Here is a 19,421-nt window from a genome sequence, read left to right as displayed (position 1 = left end):
ACCGCACACAACTCTCCCATCTCCCACTAGGCCCGCTTTTTGCTTTACTGGATTCTGATAACATGAAAGGAGCTCTTAAAATCGGGACCCAAATGGCTCTGACGTGTTCTCCATTCAACACCCCCCGTGGCCGAGGCCCAGCTACCGAACCAACATCTTCCAAATGCTGCAGAACCCCACCACCTCCTAATCTATCTCCTCCTAATCAGGACCTTCAACTCACTTCTCTGTGATACAGTCTGGGCCCCAGTGGTAACTCTATCAGAAATGAGCATGTCCAGGAAAAACTTGGGCCCCTAATAGGAGATAGTTGTAAAATATCTGTGCTTATATGTGACAGAAAGAACAAAGCCAAAAAGATAAGAGACAGTAATAAACAATCAAATAAAGCCATAAACTGTCAGGTACAACCAGACACAGAGTTAAAATCAGCTACTAAGTCATATAAACTGGCTTTATTGAAAATTAGATCTCTGTCAGGAAAATCATTTTTAATCAATGACTTCATTACTGACCACGATCTTGATGTTATGTTTTTAACAGAAACATGGTTACATGAATTTAATGAAGCTCCCATTCTGATAGAGGCGACGCCTCCAAACTACAATATTCTTTGTGAGAGCAGACAACAAAGAAAAGGTGGAGGGTTGGCCACTTTGTTTAAAGATTTATTAGAGTGTAAAAAAGTATTTATGGGCAAATTTGACTCTTTTGAATATTTGGCTCTCCGGGTAAAGAGCCCTGTCCGAACCATGTTCTTGAATATTTACAGGCCTCCTAAGTCCAAAACAAACTTTTTCAGTGATTTTAATGAGCTTTTATCTGTGATATGTGGTGATTATGACTGTTTAATTATTGTGGGAGACTTCAACATTCACATGGACAATCCTGAAGACAGAAGTACAATAGATCTATGTGACACTCTTAGAAATTTTGGTTTGACCCAACATGTTAAAGAGCAAACACACAAACAGGGACATATTTTGGACTTGATCATCACTAAGGGTCTAAACATTTCCAAGGTGTCTGTAACTGATGTTGCCCTATCTGACCACTTTTCTGTTATTTTTGAAAGCATCATCTGCAATGACTTAGTTTGCCAAAGAGACATGATAAGAAAACGTATCTTTAAGAACGGTGCTGCTGAAACATTTAACCAGATTTACTCTTCTACCTCCACTTTACCCTGTAACGCTGTAGATGAGTTGGTAGATAACTTTCATTCTAAAATCTCAGACATCATTGATTCAATTCCTCCAATTAAAGTGAAAGTCGTTTCTGGGAAGAAAATGTCTCCATGGAGAAGTGCTCCAGGTTCACTATATTATCTATAAAGAAAGACTATACAGATATAACCTACAACTGAAAAATGCAAGGGAATCTTTCTTTTCTGAGATCATCAGCAAAAACATTAACAATGCTCGTGCATTATTTGCCACGGTCGACAGGTTAACAAACCCTCAGGTAACTGTAGCATCTGAACTCCACTCTACCAGTGCCTGCAGTGAATTTGCTAACTTCTTCACTGAAAAAACCCAAAAGATCAGAGGGGCAGTCAGCACATCCACATCAACTCCAGTACCAATGTTGTCTCCAACTAGAACTGATTTTGACAAAATTTCCCAATTTCACCAAATAAACAACAAAAACTTAGAAGAAATCGTACAGCAACTAAGCTCTTCTTCCTGCTGTCTCGATGTTTTACCCACAGTTTTCCTTAAGAAAGCTTTGCCTGTAATAACATCTGATTTAACACAAATAATAAACACGTCCCTTTTGTCAGGTGTTTTCCCCCAGGCCCTGAAAACAGCAATTATCAAACCTCTATTGAAAAAGAGCATCTTGGACAATCTGCTACTACAGAACTACAGGCCTATATCAAACATCCCTTTCACCAGTAAGATTATTGAAAAAGCTGTGTTTCAGCAGTTAAACAACTTCCTAACAATGACCAACTGCTTCGATGTCTTCCAGTCAGGCTTCCTGCTCACCACAGTACAGAGACTGGTCTTGTCAAGGTGTTCAATGACATCTGTATAAATGCAGACTGTGGAAGAACCACAGTGCTGGTATTATTGGACCTTAGTGCAGCATTCAACACTGTTGATCACTCCATTTTATTAGAGCGCCTGGAAAACTGGGTCGGCCTGTCTGGTACAGCACTCGATTGGTTTAAATCCTACTTGAAGAAAAGGGACTTTTTTGTAGGTAACTTTACATCAGAGAGCACAAAAATCACATGTGACATTCCCCAAGGGTCCATCTTAGGGCCCCTTCTATTCAATATCTACATGCTCCCCCTAACTCAGATTTTAATAAACAAGAACGTAAGTTATCATAACTATGCAGACGACACACAGCTATATGTTACGATGTCACCAGGTGACTATGAACCCATTCAAGCGCTGGGTAAATGCTTAGAAGAAATCAATGCTTGGATGTGCCAAAATTTTCTTCAGCTGAATCAAAACAAAACTGAAGTAATAATCTTTGGACCAAAGGAAGAGCATTTAAAAGTTAGCACACAGCTTCAGTTAATACAGCTAGAAACCACCAGTCAGGCTCAAAACCTGGGTGTAGTGATGGACTCAGACCTGAACCTTCAGAGGCACATAAAGACAGTAAGGTCAGCCTTCTATCACCTAAAGAACATCTCCAGGATTAAAGGACTAATGTCTCAGCAGGACCTTGAAAAACTAATTTATGCGTTCATCTTTAGTAGAATTGATTACTGCAACGGTGTCTTCACAGGTCTGCATAAAAAGTCGATCAGACAACTGCAGTTGATCCAGAACGCTGCTGCCTGCGTCCTCACTAGAACTAAGAAAGTGGAGGATATCACCCCAGTTCTAAAGTCCCTACACTGGCTCCCTGTAGCTCAGAGAATAAAGTTTAAAATACTTCTGTTAGTCTATAAATCACTGAATGGCTTAGCACCAAAATACATTACAGACTTGTTGTCAGTGTATCAACCCCCCAGACCTCTCAGGTCTTCTGGCTCAAATCTACTCTGCGTACCCAGAACCAGAACCAAACATGGAGAAGCAGCTTTTAGTTCTTATGCTCCACTAATTTGGAATAGACTCCCAGAAAACTGGAAAAGCACTGAAACCCTAAGTTGCTTTAAATCAAGATTAAAAACGTATTTGTTTAGAGTGGCCTTTGAATGTGCCATCTAAGAATAATTAGTTACGTTTTCAGTCCAATTTACCTTTCATTTTCTTATCCATCATTCTATTCTCTTTATTTTATTTTATTTTATTTAAATTACCTCTGTTGTTTGATTTTATCATTTGATTAGTTTTTCTGTGTCTGTATCTGTGTTTATTTTCTTTGTGATTGTATTGTAATTGCATGTACAGTGTTTTGAGTGTCTCGTTGCTGAAAAGCGCTATATAAATTACCTTACCTTACCTTACCTTGCCTTGCCTTGCCTTGCCAAACCTAATTTTTAAATAATACCACTTAAACATTTTATCTATTGAGATGCCTAACTTCAAATTAGAAACAAAGTTTTTAATAATACCACTTAAACATTCTATCTATTGAGATGCCTAACTTCAAATTAGAAACAAATTTATTGATGGACTGAAAAGAACTTTAAATCTGCTAAGGGTCTAATCTGTTTATGAAACAAACAATCCAGAGTTTCTATAGGGTCTTTAAAAATCTTAAATGTAAGCATCTTAATTTAAGTCCTTAAATGTGTATATCAGTTTTTTATAACAGATCAAAACAGGGTTAGGTCACCAGAGTCAAACAAACATCAACTTAGTTGACAGAGTTGCATTTAACTTGTTTAAGTCATTAAGTGAGTCAGTTATAATTTAAAAAGCTAACAGGATAACTTTATAACATTTCATGAAGGTCTTCAAAAGATCTAAAATTTAGCTTACAGATAAAAGTCCCACATACGGAATTGTGATGAATCACTTGAGTAAATATAATTTTTTCTCTTTATTGGAGCATTTAATAGAAGGAATGTGGGGTTTGATGTTGGATTTTAGTTAGAGGAAAAATTAAAATCAGAAAAAGAATAGAAATGAAAAGATAGCTGACAGTTAGACAGTTTAGCATCAGATTTATGACAGACCTCCCTCCACCAGCTTTCATATCTGCTGGACGTCTACGTCTCACTTTATTTATTTTTTTACTTGTAGTACTGAATGCTAAAACAGGAAGAGCATCAGAAAATAGACAGTAATCTGATTTGTATTGCAGGCTCAGATGTAGAGCAGCACAACCAGTAAAGCATATTACAAAAGCGTATTCCCGTTAACATTTGTGCAAATGCTTATGATGATCTCTTTCTTAAAGAATATGGTTTTGAGTTTGATGTAGAAGCTGGTGTGGTGGGCAGCAGCATCACAGAAATGCAGGAAATTTCAGCCTAAATGCAATTGGGAGACTATTTTTTTTGTGCAGTGTAAAACAGATCACATTGGGCAGCAGCAAAGCTTGCAGGCATAGCTTTGTTTCTTACAGTGTTACATAAACTTAAAAAATTGCTTCAAAGTAAATCTGGTTACAGACGCACTTTGTTGTTGTTTTTGGAGACTCTCTGCTGCAGATCTTCTTGTTTAATCTGGAAAGAAATTGAGAATGAAAACTAAAATGTGCACAACCAGCTAAAATGGGAGCTGGGTTGGATCTGTCAGAATCCTGATGCTAAATTCATTAAAGACATGCAGTCAGTTGATTGCAAACATTATCATTATTGCAATATCTGGAAATAATACTGCAGTTACATGTTTTCCTGTTATTTTGCAGCCCTTGTAGTATGTATCATTGGGTTATCAAGACTTTGCTTCCGTTTCTGCAGTTGCAGTTGATTTAGTTTTATTGATACTTGCTAATGTAGCCAGTACAGGATTTTAAGTGACAATCAACTGATGAGTGAATATGTGATCCTTCCCTAGACAGTCAGGCAGAAAAAAGAGATATAATAAAGTAGTTAGGGTGCATTTACAGGATTTATCTGAGCATCCACATCTCACAATGGGCAGCAGCTCAACTGTGGTAGTTGGAAAGCGTTTAAATTCCATTTACTGCTTAGTATGCTGATTAAGATATGGTACATGTACAGTAATGTCATTTTTTAGATGCAGTTTTGCATCTTATGTGATCTACAGATACAGATGTTGTAGGCTGATATGTTTTGGCATTCCTCCCAGGTTTCAAACTGTTCTGCTGGGCTTTCTTTTTTTTTAATTAATAAAACTTTCTGAGCCTCGCCGTGGTTTAATCATTCTACTTCTCACAACAGTATACAACAATGAACAGGATATTTATTTCTTTTTTTCCCCCACCTGCTTGTGTAAATGCTAAACCCACAGGCAGGAGAGAGTCTGTACACCAGCTCAAACAAGCCTCTGGGAAGGAGAAAGCAGGAGTGTGTTGTGAGGTTGGATCAAAGCCAGGTGCAAAGACTGACATTCTGTATTAGGAGTTACAATCCCTCCCCCAGCCTTCCTGACTGTCTGCCCATGTCCTTGTTTCTCCCAATGGACCAACTGATGGGAGCTGACATTTGCCTCAATCCCTCTCGCTGTATCCACTGAGCCTGTTCTGAGCTTCCAGTCATGTCTCCTGATGTTCAGCCTCTGTCTCCCTCCTTTCACTTGCTGACCTAATCATCCTGTCATCCTCATTTTCATTTACTACACACCTGATCCCACTGCTAGAGAATAAACACCAACATTTGTGAGATATGGAACAACAATTGGGTATTTAGTCTGCTTTTTAAAAAATATATATCTAAGACTTGACATGCCCATCTCTCTCCCTTAAGATTTTAGATTTTTTTCATTCAACCAACAAGCTGGTTTCTGATTGAACAATGTGACAGGGATATCTCAAACGATTGTAAAAACAATGTAAAAAGGATGTCAGTAATTTAGCAGTTTTATTGACATATTAATTTAGAAAATGCATGTTATTTGCACCCTTCCTAATAATCAATAGATAAATCTGTATTGGCATTACAACAGTCAGACCCTACCTGGAATTGCCGGCCAGTATTTTGCAGGTTTTTACTAGTATTTTCATATATCATCACATTTTGTGATGTTTTCCTAGTCTTTATGGCTGGAAGGGCTCCTACTCATCACAAAACACAAATAAATAAAATAGTAAAGCAAAAACTCAATAGGTATGTCTCTTTTAAACTTTTTTTTAAATTACATCTTCATCATAATCCAGATAATCTATCAAATTCAATAATCTGATGAGTCCAAGTCTTTTAGATTTTCCTGTAGAGCTCACCGAATTAACTTCAAATGCTCCAACAACAAAATCCAAAATAAGTGAAACCACCCTTTATTAATCCAAAATGAAAGTCAACTTTAGGATTGCCTCATCAAATGTGGAACATGCAGATAAAATATTCCAACTACTAAATGTCGAGAAATTTCTGGAAACAAACAAAATTGTGGACATTTGAATCTGAGAAACAATGAAGTTTTGAATCAGACCATGCGGAACCTTGGGTCCTGGCGAGATGTTCATCTTGGGTGTGAATATAAATTTTGGACCTAGTAATGTATTCGAAGTGGAACTCAAATAATTAATAGCTATACATGCAAACTACACCTCAATAACATACTATAGAGTATATTGCAGAAAGATAAATGACTATTCGTCTTGGTTAAATTTATAAAGTTATTTTGAAGTAGTTGGTTTCCTGACATTGGCACCACTATTAAACATAGCCCACTATCTTTTATTAGAGTTTAAGGTGAGGCATTGGAAAGACCACTCTGGAAGCACCGTTTTAACCTGATTTATTAATTCTAAAACCAGTTATGATCTGTGTATGGGATCATTGCCCTGTTGGAAGACACTAATAATAACATAATCATGACAAGAAATATTTTGGACAGAATCTTACTCTAACGATGTACATACAAACAATGCAAAACGTATGTTTTTTTTTCCCATGTCTTTAAGAGAACTTGTGGCATCATTGTAATCTGGCAGATGTGGTGGAAAAGGAAGGGAAGAGATTATTTTCTGGTCAATATAAGGAATTATAGATTTTTTACTTTACTTTTGCATCATTTCTGGCCTATTGTATAGGTGGATTTTTATGGAATATTCCCATGCATTGGTAATTTACTCTTTGCAGTTGTCAATTGGTCTTGAAATTGCCAGTAAATTTAAACAAGTATGCTAAACTCCTGTTCCATAACAGGTATGACTTAATAAATCTAAAGCATGTTCGGTTTGTTTCTTTCTAATAAAATGTGAGAAGAGGAAAAATCCTCTACCCTCTACAGTGCCTTTATCATATCATTATGTTTTAAACTTTTTCATATATTGGCAAATTAGGACTATTAACTCCAGTGCATTTTATTGGGATTTCCTGTAATAGGGCAACATCAAATAAAGAATACTTGTGAAGTGGAAGAGAAAAAAATCCCTGTTTTCTTTTTACAAATATAAATCTAAAAGGTTTGGTATGCACATGTATTCAAACCGTTGTACATCTTGATATAATTCAAGGCAGCCAACTGCTTTCAGAAAATAATGTAATTAGTAAATAGTGTTCCTCTTTGCCCCGCGACCCACTATGGAATAAGCGGTAGAAAATGACTGACTGACTGTTCCTCTTTGCCTAATTTAATCTTAGTATTAATCCATCTGTTCTGTTTGTGGTCTCAGGGGTTTGTTAGAGAACATTAGTGAACAAACAGCTTCATGAAGACCAAGGAACATATCAGACAGGTCAAGGATAAAGGTGGGGAGAAGTTTACCCCCTGTAGACTTTGGTCATGAATTCATCTCAAATCACCACCCAGCCAATTTGGGGGAATGGATGCCACTAATGCTTGTTGATGTTTGTAGTTGTACAAAATACATTTGCAAACATCTGTACCCTCTATAGCATACAATAATAATTTTTCCCTCCCGTTTTGTATATGCGTTCCTCAGACATCACTGCAAAGGAGTTCATGGAACTTAGAGGAAAGCAGCGGAGCCGTTACGAGCTGTTGGTGGACTTCTTGTCTGAGATGCTCTCTGTTCCACCTGATGAAGTTAACATCTTCAGCCTAATGGATGTGAAGGAGCGAATGCTTGACGTTCGCTTTGCTGTGAACGGTGGCCTGTCCTTTCTCCAGCCTGAAAAAATGCATGGTTATCTAGCAGCCCACAAACAAAAGGTAGGTCACTTTATATGTCCTGTAGCTTTTCATCCATACTGACACTCCTGGTAAACACAATAAAGTCTTGTCATCTTGATTGTTTTGTTTTGGTCTTTGCTCTTACTGGACTGACAGCGCTCCCTCCTGAGTGGCTCTCACATAATCTAGTCAACTGCACAGAGTAAGTGCACTTTCCACTTGTAGGTGTGGGTCTGACTGAGCCTTAAAAGCAGGGTTGTGCTCTCTGTTTGAGCTGGCTTTTGTTGGGAGCAGTAGTTGTACCTCCACAATGCTAATGTTCAGCTCATAAAGTGCTTGTCTTACAACTATAATCAGAATCAACTTTATTGCCAAGCTTGTGCACACAAACAAGGAATGCTCCGGGACACTTTGCACTCAGTAAAGATTTTTATTTATTTATTTTTATAATATATTTTACAACAAAATATAATGTGAGATCAGTCCAAGTATGCATGGTGTTGTTCTGAAACTCACTGTCAAGTGTTCATCAGAGAAACAGCCTGGGAGAAGAAACTGTCTCTGTGGCGGCTGGTTTTAGCAGACAGTGCTTAGTAGCACCGACCTGAAGGTAAAAGCCTAAACAGTTTATGTGCAGGGTGTGTGGGGTCGGCAGAGATTTTAGCTGCCCTTTTCCTGACCCTAGACCTGTATATGTCCTGGATGGAGGGAAGGTCAGCCCTGATTATTCTCTCTGCAGTCCTGATTATTCGTTGCAGTCTGGACCTGTCCTGTTTTGTGGATGAGCCAAACCACACTGAGATGGATGAAGACAGGACAGACTGAATAATGGCAGTGTAGAAGATGACCAGCAGCTCCCGTGGAAGGTTGAACTTCTTGAGTTGCCTCAGGAAGTACAGTCTCTGCTGGGCCTTCTTTCGAACAGTGTCTATGTGTGAAGACCATCTCAGGTATTGAGAAATGTTAGTTCCAAGGAACTGGAAGTGGCCCACAGCAGACACAGTGTTGTTGAGGATGGTGAGGGGGGTATGTGGGGGTGGTGTTCTCCGAAAGTCCACCATCATCTCCATAGTGTTGAGTGGGTTAAGTTCCAGGTGGTTCTGATCACACCGGGGTACCAGCCGATCCACCTCCTGTCTGTATGCAGACTCATCACCGTCCTGGAGCAGTCCAATAACAGTGGTGTCATCTGCAAACTTCAGGAGTTTCACAGACGGGTCCGCTGTACACAAATGCAGTCATTTGTGTACAGGGACAAGAGGACTGGGGAGCGAAGACACCCCTGGGGGGTGCTGGTGCTTATTTATCTTGTGCGGGAGAAGATGCTCCCCAGCCTCACCTCAGGAAGCTGGTGATCCACTGACAGGTGAGCTGGGTGAGCTTCTGGTGGAAGATGTCTGGGCTGATGTTGTTGAAGGCCGAGCTGATGTACACAAACAGGAGCCTGGCGTACATCCCTGGGTGGTTGAGGTATTGCAGGATGAAGAATAATCCCAAGTTGACTTCTGCCAACCCATTTGCCCAGTAGGCAAACTGCAGGGGTCCAGCAGGGGGCCTGTGATGTCCTTCAGGTGCTTCAGCACCAGTCGCTCAAAAGATTTCATGACCACAGAAATCAGGGCGACAGGCCTGTAGTCATTTAATCCTGTGATGGTGGGTTTATTGGGTACTGGAATGATGATGGAGGATTTGAAGCAGGAGAGAACCTCACATTAAGGTTGGTAGTTAAATCCCCAGCGCCTTCAAGTGTCAGTGTCTGTCTTTTACCATAATTGACAAAGGTCAAGACCCCATTTTGCCTAAACTAATAACATGCTGCCTATGACATGGTATTTCCTTTAGGTTTGTGTGTCCCTTATGTTGTGTGTGTGAGTGTACCAGGGCAAAAAAATGTGTATATCGAGTCATCAAAGCCTTTGGCAGACATTAGAAAAGAAAAAGCTTGACAGGTGACAATAATGCTCTGTTTTGGCAGCTGTGGATTTCTCACAAAGAATTCATATCGTCTCAGGCCTCTCGGTTGGGTGGATTGTAAAATGATGTGTTGTGCTTTAGACAGGGTAATATTGTACTCAGTTCATGGCCAAAATAAATATCTGTGGTCAACATAAGTTGCAACAATGTTTGGTACTATTACTGATTTCTATACCCATCATTTTCTAAATACAACATATTAGTTCTGTTGGGTCATCCACTTTGGTCGGAAGGACGACTGGGCTGCGCAGCTAGACATGCGCCGCGGCGAAGGGTGTCTGAGCTCTGACGTCATCAGAGCTTATAAAAAGCTGAGGAACTTTTAGCCACCATTTCCAAATCATAGTTACGACATAAGGGGGCAGTTTCTGGAGAAATAGAAGCTCTCAGACTGGTTTACCTTTCTTCCACACTGGCCATTGCCGGAATAGCTTGAAAGCTGGAAATCTGTCGGATACAAGAAGATCAGACGATTCATATTCCCCGATCAAAGACCGTTAGATGCAACCCAGGCGCAGGGGAAAACCCACATGGGTTTTGTTTCCAAGGAGATGACTTTCCCCTTGTTTTTTAGTGGACTGCAACAGTTTCTCATATTTTCCCTGTTTTGGATGGATGAGAAGTTTACCATTTTTGAGTTGATCACAGACGTGCGACACTCTGGTGTCCCCCATTTTTCTTCAGATCTACAACCCATCCTCAAGCCAGTGAAGAGAAGAAATCAATGTCAAAGTAATTTTGTTCAAATCGGATAGGTGTATTTAGAGGTCTGGGCAGGGTGAGGGATAGTTGAAGGTGATTTAGAATCACCATTAGTCAATCCAAGGCATTAACTTGTTGCATGCAATATTGACTGAAGTGTTTATGCTGGACTGTTTTGATTTACTGTTTGAATAACTGTGGAAGCGCAACAAGCGGTTGTGGTCAAGTTGGATGCATTCGTCCTGCTGATTGCCAATCAGCCAGGAGTTAAAGCTGAACTTTGGAAGTTTTTTATTCGAAACAGACTGCAGTCTGGACCTCTTGGCCTGCCACTCCTTTGTTCGTTCCGTCATTTTATTAGCCTTGGGGTTTTTCCACTGAGCTCCCACCATTGAGTTTTGTGACCCTTTGTTCAAGATTTGGGGCTATATGCTGCTAGTGGCTAAGGGGCGTGGCCCTTTCGTTCTACCAGCTGATAGTTGCGGTCCAGAAACACACACGGAGAAAGGCTTCACAGTTTAGTGGTTTTTAATCATGTTTCCAAGTTAATCCAAATTGTTGTGTTATTCTCATTTGTCCCTAAACTGCTGGTTTGATCTTCTTCTACCCTCCAACACATATACTTTGATTATTAGTGTACGCCTTTTTGTAGAATAGTGCATGCTTAGTTAGGAGAACGTTGTTGGACCAGAATAGTTTGGTATAAAGAGACAGCTTTTGTGTTTGTTTTGTGTAGGAGTGATTATCTGTCAAGAGAAGGTTAGAACTCCACCATTCGGTGAAAAGGTTGATAACACAGTAACATTTGGCATGGTTTTAATTAATAATTATTAATGATATTTAACTAATGGTAATAGGTGTGTTGAGCCCAATAATCACACCACCAGTGTGTATCTCTGATCTTTATTTGTAAGAAATGATTTTTGGTTAGAATTTACTTCTTCTAAACTATGATTTTTAATTATAATTTTTGCTAAGTATTTGATAAGTAATAAGCATAAACTCTTACAGTGTGTTACTATTTTATGTAGACTTTATGATCTGTTTTAAGTTTAATGCATCCATTGTTTGTTTTGACTGGTCCCCTTGGTTGCTTGGAAACGTTGTCCAGTGGTATATCCAGTAATTTTTGTGCTTCAGATAAATCCCTAAATTATATTTTTTTTGCATTCATTTAGTTTTATTTTAAATTTTTTAATTATTCTTTTTTTCCTTTTTTGTTCTTTTTTCTCTTATTATTTTATTATATTTCTATTTATTTTAAACATATTTATGTTTTTATTTTTCTATATAAACTAGAAGTCAGTCCATTTTAAATGATTCGGGGTTACTGTAAAGCAACATGGAGCATTTTTTTCTTTATTTTGTTGGTTTGTTAATTAAATGAATAAATTGAAGAAAAAAAATTATTTATGGGGATGCATTTGCTCCACATGTACCACTGAATGAGAGCTGTGTGATAAATCACATTTAATAACACTTTATGCAGAAGACAGAAACCACAATTTAAAAAAGCAACAACTCAGGAATTTGAAAGTTGGAGTTAAGGTTCAACTTATGTGTCAGACCAATTTTTATATAAACTTTGATATTCAAATTTCCTTTTACAGTTTCAACATCATGACATTTAAAGAACTATAATAAATAGCTTACAACTGGGATGGATTATCTCATGTCTGTGAGCTCAAATGAACTTGTCACATGAAAACTGACATTCATTCATCAGATGTGGGCCTACACCACATGGGCCACTACACAGCTCAGCACACGGCAGATATATCCTACCATATTCAACATTTACTACAGAATTCTGGCAATACCTCTGGACTCCAGCCAGTTCCACTCACAAAATGCCTAACATGTCCTCACCACTTACCTAAGCCACTCCACATGCACGTTGGATAAAAGTTCTGGGCTCCTGTTGTCTTCAGAAAATGTCCATATTTTCTGTCACCATCAACAAAATAATGCTCCTGTGGTGCTTGATCTCTACTGAGTAACTATTCATTTGTTAGGCTAATAAACCAACTAAGCCAGTAAATCCAAAGTCATTTTAAATGTGGGATCCAGAATTCATTTACATGAGGCATTTAGCATTTGACCAAGATCTACAACTCAGCTGAGGTCCACACAAGCTGCACAGCTGCAGCCCTAGCAGCACAAACATCTGAACTTCACACCAGTTATTTTCTGCATTTTTTTGTATGTTATTTTTAGGCTTTCTTTCTGCATCAAAGATCAGAAAGACTGAGTCATATGTCAATGAAACACATTTATTTTTTGTTAAAAAAAACCAGTTATACTTATGGAGTGCATTAGAGTCACAGGTCAAGCTAAAACCCATGGAATGATAAAAGGCTGTTTTTTAAACATCTAAATTGTATCATAAAACAATAATTTGTCCCGATGGTGTTATTTTATTTTTTAACAGGACAAGAAAACAACATACTAGTTACATGAGAGCTTAGTAATAGATTTTTTTATCTTATTTTTGTCTCTTAGTTTGTCTCATTATTATGCAGGTAATACACACAATGTGAAACGTGTAGCCTTTGGCTTCATTCATTCTCCATACAGAATATTCATATTTTCTCTGACTTTTCTTTCCAGTGGGAAGGATAATCAGATGTATTAACCTATAGTTCCGAATGACTGTAAGGGAATATGTAAACAAGATGATGATATAAACAGGATTGTGCTGGCTTTTCACCGGATTGAGAATGACCACTTAGAGCCGCTGGATTTTTTAAATGGGAAGAAAAATTTATAAAATCCAGATTCTACCTTGATGTGTGTTAGTGCACTACTGAAAAGTGAAGAAAACAGCTTTTGAAGTATAAAGCTGCAAGAGTACAAAAGTGCACAATGGTCAGTGCTGGCATTGAATGTGCATTCCCATCTTAGAATGGCAGCACAGCGAGAACAACTCTTTCAGCCCGGCAGCAGCAGGTAATTCTCCCCAAGGGTTCGTCTGAGACCATTTTAACCTGTCTGAATGACCCAGATCTGCTGCAAACCACGTAGAGTCTGCATCCGCCAAACTTTCTGCAGCTTAGAAGGTGTGATCAGATGTCTGCAGCTGTCAGGACATTCTTCTGTGCTAAGGCTTTTCTCCAGCAGGCTGAACTTATGGTTACTGTGCTCACATACATCCTAAAGTGCACTGAGAGCTATTAACATTGACATCAAATGGATTGTGCAGATAAAAGACACCATATAAACCTGACCTTGATTGGTGATTTCAAACGTAGCTTTTGAAGTATTCAATTAATTTGGATACATGTTATTATTTAAACACTCCACATAAATATCTGTGGTATATATTTAATGGTTCATAGAAAGACGGGTAAGGCAAAAATAAGTAAAACTACTATTTTACTTAAGAATGAATCCATTGCAGCGTTGGGTCTTTAGCACCAGCTTCACTCTTCAGACTCCCTCAGGTTGGCAGAAGAGCCCCACTGCTATATTCAAGTGTAAATCTCATAGAAAATCAGAAAGGTGAAAGTAAAAAGTCAAAATGCCAACAAGTTGTTGTGCCCATGAATACCCGCTAAGGTTTACGGACAAATCAGCTATGTTTTATTTTTCTAAAAGAACAGCTTTTCAAAGCTAGTGTTTGTTGGCATAAACCTATTGGTGCAGAGATAATGTCTCGTAAGATCATGGAAGCCTTTAGAAAACCAGTGCGTCTCATTTTTACATATTTGTTTCTCTTAACCTGTTTGAGTTCGGTGTTCAGTAATGTAACATCCTTACGTGGTGATCTGAAGCCAGTACAGGTCCTTCTCAAAATATTAGCATATTGTGATAAAGTTCATTATTTTCTATGATGTAATGATGAAAATTTAACATTCATATATTTTAGATTCATTGCACACTAACTGAAATATTTCAGGTCTTTTATTGTCTTAATACGGATGATTTTGGCATACAGCTCATGAAAACCCAAAATTCCTATCTCACAAAATTAGCATATTTCATCCGACCAATAAAAGAAAAGTGTTTTTAATACAAAAAACGTCAACCTTCAAATAATCATGTACAGTTATGCACTCAATACTTGGTCGGGAATCCTTTTGCAGAAATGACTGCTTCAATGCAGCGTGGCATGGAGGCAATCAGCCTGTGGCACTGCTGAGGTCTTATGGAGGCCCAGGATGCTTCGATAGCGGCCTTTAGCTCATCCAGAGTGTTGGGTCTTGAGTCTCTCAACGTTCTTTTCACAATATCCCACAGATTCTCTATGGGGTTCAGGTCAGGAGAGTTGGCAGGCCAATTGAGCACAGTGATACCATGGTCAGTAAACCATTTACCAGTGGTTTTGGCACTGTGAGCAGGTGCCAGGTCGTGCTGAAAAACGAAATCTTCATCTCCATAAAGCTTTTCAGCAGATGGAAGCATGAAGTGCTCCAAAATCTCCTGATAGCTAGCTGCATTGACCCTGCCCTTGATAAAACACAGTGGACCAACACCAGCAGCTGACACGGCACCCCAGACCATCACTGACTGTGGGTACTTGACACTGGACTTCTGGCATTTTGGCATTTCCTTCTCCCCAGTCTTCCTCCAGACTCTGGCACCTTGGTTTCCGAATGACATGCAGAATTTTCTTTCATCCGAAAAAAGTACTTTGGACCACTGAGCAACAGTCCAGTGCTGCTTCTCTGTAGCCCAGGTCTGGGGAATGCGGCACCTGTAGCCCATTTCCTGAACACGCCTGTGCACGGTGGCTCTGGATGTTTCTACTCCAGACTCAGTCCACTGCTTCCGCAGGTCCCCCAAGGTCTGGAATCGGCCCTTCTCCACAATATTCCTCAGGGTCCGGTCACCTCTTCTCGTTGTGCAGCGTTTTCTGCCACACCTTTTCCTTCCCACAGACTTCCCACTGAGGTGCCTTGATACAGCACTCTGGGAACAGCCTATTCGTTCAGAAATTTCTTTCTGTGTCTTACCCTCTTGCTTGAGGGTGTCAATAGTGGCCTTCTGGACAGCAGTCAGGTCGGCAGTCTTACCCATGATTGGGGTTTTGAGTGATGAACCAGGCTGGGAGTTTTAAAGGCCTCAGGAATCTTTTGCAGGTGTTTAGAGTTAACTCGTTGATTCAGATGATTAGGTTCATAGCTCGTTTAGAGACCCTTTTAATGATATGCTAATTTTGTGAGATAGGAATTTTGGGTTTTCATGAGCTGTATGCCAAAATCATCCGTATTAAGACAATAAAAGACCTGAAATATTTCAGTTAGTGTGCAATGAATCTAAAATATATGAATGTTAAATTTTCATCATGACATTATGGAAAATAATGAACTTTATCACAATATGCTAATTTTTTGAGAAGGACCTGTAGCTGCTCAGTGATGCAGCCTCCTGATCAGAGTGGGCGGAGTTTCTCGAGGCCTGAAGTGTGTTGTTGTACAGGGTTGAATAGGAAATAAAATATCTGCTCAACTAATCTTTAAATTAGTAAGATTGTAATATTTTCTTTTGTCCTGATCAGTATTTTGTCTTGAGGAAAACAAGTTACAACATTTCAGTCCTCCTCTGCTTCAGTGTCCCCAGTAACACTGTTGCAAATGTTCTGTTTGAGATCCCAACATACTACATTGTATAATACTGTTTAATCTATGATAATAATCTTTGCCTAATTTGAGAAATTAACATAACGCCTCAACTCGTTGCGTTCATTCACCGCAGTGTGCTGTCCATGGCATTTTTACCACTCTGGCCTATTGAGCTGGATATTTAATTTGCCCATCACTGTGTCAGCTCAGAGTTGTGACTGGGTGTGAAGCTGACCACATTGTGAACGATTCATTTCTCTTCTTGTTTATACCTTCCTGCCTCCACCCCCCAAACAGAGACACATTAAAGCTATCGCTTCTTTCTAAAGCGATAGCTTTAATGTTGGTTCTAGCAGCTACTTTCATTGAACATTTTCAGATGTTGTTTTTCACTCCATCAGTGACTGACAGCGTTCACAAATCACCAAAGCCTAGTTTGACTGTGGCTCAATAGGAAGAGTAGTCATCTTGCAATCAGAAGGTTGTGGGTTTGATTCCAGCTTTCTCCTGCTGTATGTCGATGTGCCCCTGGGCAAGGCACTTAACCTCAAGTTGCCTACCGATCTGCGTATCGGTGTAGGAATGTGTGAGCATTAGTGAGTGCGATTGGGTGAATGTGGCTCTAGTGTAAAGCACTTTGAGCGGTCTGTATGACTGGAAAGGCGCTATATAAGTTCAGTCCATTTCTGTTTTGAGACCATGGTGAGGAAGACTTGATTTTGCCCACTGTAGTCTATTACTATACTGGGCCAACTGAGGAAAGGAGATAAATATAAATTCCTATATTACATCTAACTATTATAAATAAATGGGTGTAAAATAACTATTATATAGTAATTTAATTGTTAATCAATGTTTTTATGTATTTATTTTGGAATATGTAATAGTATATACAAGTCTACAACAACATTAGGTTTTGATTCTCTGAGATCATTATAGCAGATTTATGTACGAAAATGAATAAGTAGGTAAAACAAGTATTTAAAATACAAAATAGATAACACATATACACGATAACTGCCACAATCAAATAGGCAGTTCAGCATTTTCAGAGCGTGAGGCAGAAAACTATGTTGCAACCTTGTGGTTTTGCTTTATGCAGAACCACAAGGCTGCACAATTTGCATTATGGTCCAAACTTTCATAGAAAGGCTGTGAGGAGTTTTTGACAGTGGGGATACCATAGGTGAAGACACTCAGATGTCCTTTTCAGCTCCCCTTACTGTCCTCTGCAAAGCCTTCTGGTCTGGTCTCTGGTCTGTATAACAATTAGAACACCCTAATAAATTATGTTCACATATTGATGTCTAATCCTATTTTTTAGCTTTTGGAAAAAAAGTGATGTAATCACAGGTAAACACAAAAAAAATTGACCATCTTTTATTCATTAAGAAAAGATGTCAATAAAAATATGTATTCAAACTGAGGAAAAGTTAGGACACCCTACCCACTAATAGCTAGTCTTGCTCTACTTGGCTGAAATATTTTCAGTAGGAGGATTCTTGTAGCCATCTACCACTCTCTGACATAGGTCTAAGAAAGGCTTGTCACACTCCTCACTTTCAATGCTGAGATGATTGAGGGGTTTTACAACATAATGCTCACCTTATATAGAAAATACACTTGCCCCTGTCTTTCAGTGTTAACCCTGTCTCTCCTAGACATAGCTGCTGGCTGAGCTTCTACTGTGACTAACTGTATGTGCTCTCTTTCATACTCTAGACTTGAAAACTGGTTCAGTTTATCTACCTAGCTGCCTTTCTCTCCTAGATGAAGCCACCTAAGGAGCTACTACTGCCTTTAAAGTTTTACTTCTCTTTCTCATAGAAGGTACTCCTGAATCAGTGCTTCTGTGTTCTTTTTTGTGTCTGTGCTCTGTTCTGTTAAACACCCGGTCAGTCGTGGCAGATGGCCTCTTACACTGAACCTGGTTCTGGTTCTGCTGGAGGTTTCGTCCTGTTAAAAGGCAGTTTTCCTCTCCACTGTCGCTACATGCCTGCTCAGTATGAGGGATTGCTGTAAAGTCAACACCAGTGACTGTCCACTGTCTCTACATGCTCATCCAGGAGGAGGGAATGCTGCAAGTCACTGACTTGATGCAATCTGCTGGGTTTCCTTAGATAGAAAAACTTTTTAACCAATTTCTATGATAAACTGAAATTTTCTGCACTGTTTGATAATTAGGAAGTCATCCCACAGCATCTCTGATGCTTTGACTTGGTCCAGGATTTTGTATTTCTTAATTCTCAGTCATCTTTTTAGATGTTTTCAGTATGTTTTGGGTCACAATGTTTCCGGGTCTAGTTCTGCTTAAACTTTCATCTTATTATAGATTGTCTCACATTTTTCTAAAGCTCCCTCTGATACATAGCAGAATTCAGATTCTATGATAGGGAAGTGGCCAAGTCCTTCTGCTACAAACGTCTATATTTCACAGCTGGTATGAACTTCTATTACTGGGATGCATCAAATACATGCTAAACATGTCCTCTGCTCTGTTGTCCAAAACGTTTATGAATATATAATTATTTTAGAAATATGCACCTGAAGAACATTATTCTAGAAGTCTTTGTTTATGTCTACATTCTCCCTGTCTCTACATTCTAGCAAACATTAGTCTGGTTCTGTTCTTCTTAAAGAGCAAAAGTTTCCTCCTTGTACAAATCCCATGAAATTTAAATATGTGCTATCTCTTTCTGATTGGACAGCCGTATACTTTCACATCAACAGTGGCAGGACCCTGCTTTATGTCCTATGATGACATTTTGGGGCCTTCTTCAATCGTGTGCTCTCCTTTCAGGTTGTACTTGCTTAGACTTCCAGACCTAGACATGCTAGAAGTTGTTTTAAATGTTCTCCACTTGTGGACTATTATCCATAGAGTGGAATGGCTAACTTTTGAAGTTCTTTTGGATCCCTTACCAGACTCATGGGGTGCTAGAGCTTTTGAGCGTCTTTTCTGAAGACCTCAGACAGCTCTGAGGTTTGCCCTGAGGTTTAAACAGGGCTAGCCTTCAAAATACTGAGTAAGCACGTTATAATCATCCACACTTTCATT

At 39.0% G+C, this 19,421-nt stretch overlaps 1 protein-coding gene across 1 annotated transcript in view; it reads left to right on the top strand.

Annotated features, from left to right (window-relative positions):
- LOC124867304 (neural-cadherin-like) overlaps window positions 1-19,421 on the top strand; it is a 260,114-nt gene that overhangs the window by 62,393 nt on the left and 178,300 nt on the right. The window contains exon 13 of the mRNA XM_047363684.1: window positions 7,933-8,162. Coding sequence (XP_047219640.1) covers window positions 7,933-8,162 — 230 coding nt within the window. The remainder of the gene's footprint in view (window positions 1-7,932; window positions 8,163-19,421) is intronic.

The sequence above is a fragment of the Girardinichthys multiradiatus genome, chromosome 4 (genome assembly GCF_021462225.1).
Source record: "Girardinichthys multiradiatus isolate DD_20200921_A chromosome 4, DD_fGirMul_XY1, whole genome shotgun sequence".
NCBI lineage: Eukaryota > Metazoa > Chordata > Actinopteri > Cyprinodontiformes > Goodeidae > Girardinichthys > Girardinichthys multiradiatus.
The sequence above is the reverse complement of the archived record's forward strand: the minus strand, read 5'-3'. Positions and strand labels throughout refer to the sequence as shown.